Source organism: Hyposmocoma kahamanoa, unplaced genomic scaffold (assembly GCF_003589595.1).
Source record: "Hyposmocoma kahamanoa isolate Upper Pololo Valley unplaced genomic scaffold, ASM358959v1 100378, whole genome shotgun sequence".
In the NCBI taxonomy this organism is placed as follows: Eukaryota; Metazoa; Arthropoda; class Insecta; order Lepidoptera; family Cosmopterigidae; genus Hyposmocoma; species Hyposmocoma kahamanoa.
This window is the reverse complement of record NW_020653316.1, coordinates 17,993-21,894: the sequence shown is the minus strand read 5'-3', so window position 1 is coordinate 21,894 and position 3,902 is coordinate 17,993. Positions and strand designations below refer to the sequence as shown.

The 3,902-nt window shown below is 33.9% G+C and overlaps 1 protein-coding gene across 1 annotated transcript in view; it reads left to right on the top strand.

Annotated features, from left to right (window-relative positions):
- The first annotated feature begins 2,910 nt into the window (after nt 1-2,910).
- The window catches only part of LOC113230077 (O-acyltransferase like protein-like), a 14,388-nt gene continuing 13,396 nt past the window's right edge, over nt 2,911-3,902 (top strand). The window contains exon 1 of the mRNA XM_026463820.1: nt 2,911-3,193. Within this exon, the coding sequence (XP_026319605.1) occupies nt 2,980-3,193 (214 nt within the window). The 5' untranslated portion in view covers nt 2,911-2,979. The remainder of the gene's footprint in view (nt 3,194-3,902) is intronic.

The window sequence follows — 3,902 nt, the reverse complement described above, 5'->3', positions numbered from 1 at the left end:
TAAAGGATTGTATGTCAGTGTTCGAAAATCCCCTACTTTTTGTATACAACCTGTCACTTAAAACAATGACATACCGCACTGAGTGGAAAATATCGCATGTAACTCCTGTACCAAAATGTAACAACAGACCGGAAATAACCAACAATAGGCCTATGGCAGTGTTTGTTATCTGCTTTCGAGTAATTATTCGAGTCAATACTAAACACTGCGATTAGTAGACAAATCCGTGTACGCCTGACGGACTGCCAGCATGGCTTTAGGGAAGGTCGTTCAACATCAACGAACCATAATAACTTAATAAATTACTAACTAGAGTGTATGAATATTGACCACCAGTTTGATGTTATTTATTTTGATTTTAAAAAAGCTTTCGATAGAGTTGACAATGATATACTTTTAGAAAAAATGTTCTACATTGCTCCTGGACTGGCAAAATTGTTTGCAACTTACTTTTGTGACAGGAAACAATATGTGCGACTTGGACAAACACGCTCACAATATTATAATACTGCTTCGGGGGTAAGCCAGGGTAGTATTCTTGGACCGACGCAGTTTCTGATCATCATTAATGACCTCCATGATTTTTAAAACTTCCAAATGCCTGTTGTTTGCAGATGATCTTAAGTTATACGTGGGCGTGAGTGGACAGAGTGACTGTAGATCTCTGCAAGAACATGTGGATGCTGTTGCTGAATGGTGTGTACATAATAGGTTGGAATTTAATATATCTAAGTGCCAGGTAACGTCTCTAAGCAGATCACGTTCCCCTATCTTGTATGAGTACATGCTATCTGGCGTCTCACTCACCCTTTTAAAGCAGGTTAAAAATCTGGGTCTATTGGTTGACAGCGTTCGCTGTCATTTAATGCCCACATAACAGACTTGTGCAAGCGCGCTCATCAGTCTCTTGGTTATGTAATTAGAGAATCTTATCAGTTTACCGACATACGGTGTGTAATTGCGCCATACAATGCATACGTACGCAGCCAGCTTGAGTATAATTCCATAATTTGGGATCCTCACGAAAAAAAAATACTCTTATGATTGAAAGGATTCAACGAAAATTTGCTCAATATATTTATAAAAAGCTTTATGGGTACTAACCCTTACTTGTTTCCCTCATTGTTTGTGTCGGGAATGGTCGGTTTAGATACCTTAGGGTTGAGACGAAAGATGGTGTTGTTACTTCGACTCTTTAATATCATCAATTGTGATGAAATTGACAATCCGAAAGAGTTAGCGCGTTGTTCGTTCCATGTCCCTAACAAATACTTGCGCCTTCGACAACAGCCTGTATTTGCGATTGGCACTGCGCACTGTAATGCCCCTGCTGACAGGGCGTTATCGTTGGCCAATGCCCTGATTGCTCATCACCAAGATATACCATCTATCCGCTCACGCGATACATGCAGCCGTAGACGCATACCACACCTAGAGGTGCCGGTGATGATTTTATACCGATTTATCGGATATCGAAGTTATAACAGGTAAAAGAACTGATATTAACTTGATTGCTATTTTGGTAACTACTATAGCAAACCATAAAGTTTTTACCGCCTGAGTATGTCATTTAAAAAAAATAAACAACTTCAAAAATACATCACGACAATCGTGTGTGTTATTGTTTGGGCTGGTAATTTCGGTTTTTATTTATTGAAAACATACCGTAAGTAGCGTTTTTTAAGTTTATCCTGAATATAAATGTTTATAAACTATACTTTAAGGAGTAATTTCATGGTAAACGTTAGAACCACTCAAACGGAATATTATCATATTTATCCAAGTACACCAAAAATTTTATTAGTGCTTTTTCAGTGCAGGATTTGCGGTGTATTATTGCATTTTATTTGAGATGTTTTTGTTGGTAGTACGGAGGGTATTTATTTAGCAATGCAGAATAATAATTTTTATTCATAAAAACTTGTATTTAAACTGAATGCTTTTCTAATTTGCGAAACCAAATAGCCCCCTTTTTGCGGTAGGAGGAGCGCATCGCGTGAGCGGTTATTTGATAATAGTGGAAACAAAATGAAGTCTTATAAGGAAAATTATGTTCGTATTAATCGAATAAGTATCTAAAATTTATTTGTATACGAGTGATGTGTTTTTGAAATTTTATTCTGTATCTTTAATTATCTTTTTTAGTAGTTCTAATCTATGTACGGTTTGGGAAACTGTAAGTACCTACATAGAGTTATATAATAAATAAATAAGTAAATAAATGAGAAATCTATGAAAGTATTTCGTCACTCAATTAGGTAACTTTACAGCTACCAGACCTGGCGAGAAACATCGCTATTATCTGTAATTAAATGATTATTTAATCTCCGATTTGTATATTATTTTAAATACACTAATTCTATTAGTTTTACATGCTGTACTATGTACATAATATATTGTCATAAATTTGCGATACAATCAGGATTTTATTGTTTTCGGCAAACCACCACCAAAAAAATTTATATAATAGGTAATATAATATCTTGGTGGGGACTTTTTTCAACAAACCCACACTGCGAAGCAACTACTAGGTTAGTAGGGATGAAATTTAAAAATTAATTTGTACATTCTCTTGCGCCACCAAATTTGAATATTGTCGTTGATGTCGACAAATTCTTTTACCTAAATGACTTGTGATAGAAATCGTCGGATAGTCGTGATTTGGGATAGAAAATTTCCCTTTAACTAAAATACTTTAAATGTAAAAATAGGAATTATATAGAAAATATTTTTAAATATTTCAGTAAATCTTGCGAATTGTAATCACAAACATTACGAAAAATATAATATATCTTGTACCTCGCGGTTATCGTCAACATAATGCAGACATAATATCAGTGCTTAGTAATTGATAAGGTTGAATACTGAAATAATATAAATTATGCCGTTAATAACATTAATAACGGAGACACTACAGGTGTCACTAATACCAACATCGTTATTTTTGTAACTAATGGGTTATTTATAAAATTTATTAAAATGATGTCAATTAGAGCATTTGTTGCTGTATTATGCGCATTAGTGTTCATAGATAAAGCAAATAGTGACCAAAACAATAGAATCATTAATATTGAATGGGAACCCAAACACCCAGCCTTTGATCCAAATATATACGAGGAAGTTTTAAATCCTGAGCTATGCACAAATCAATTGCAATATTTGACTTTGAATGACACGCTTCTAATGATGACATGTAAGTAACTTGCAATTTATTATTAACATTTGTACCGATCTACAAATTAAAGATATATAACACGGTTTTGAAGACCTGTATTTGAGGGAAACAGGTGAAAATCCTCGTTATCGTGAAGCCCAAGTGGAACTGCATACGTTATTTTTCTTCCTGTGAATAAGATCAGATTCGACGTTGGTGTTATAGGATTAATCGATTTGCAGAGAATCGTTTACAGCTGTTTATTCATATATGTCATTTTTGTGTTGAACACGTTATGGATTTTAGCACACAGTACAAAAATTGATAAAGTTTTATATTAGTAGGTGCAACTACGAATTTAACCAAACAGCCTTATAAAACGAAAGAATTTGTAAATACCAAGATATTGCTGATTTAAAATATTTAACTGATACAATCCCGAACAACAACATAACGATAGTTACCGCAGTTAAATAACTTAATGTGACAAGATTGAGATACAAAAACGTGACAATAGCGAAAATTTCGACCGCATTTATACGACAGGATGTTGGTACCTAATGAGAGAAGGAAACGAAAAAAAACAAAGATAATACTTATACTTTTTGACAGAATTTGTAAAACATATTTTGCTTATTAAAATATTTCCCATTATGTCGTTATCATCCAATCTTCCGTCACAATGTTGTATCCTAAATATGGACAACATTTAGATTAACTCATTCCGTACAACCAGATATATGACTCG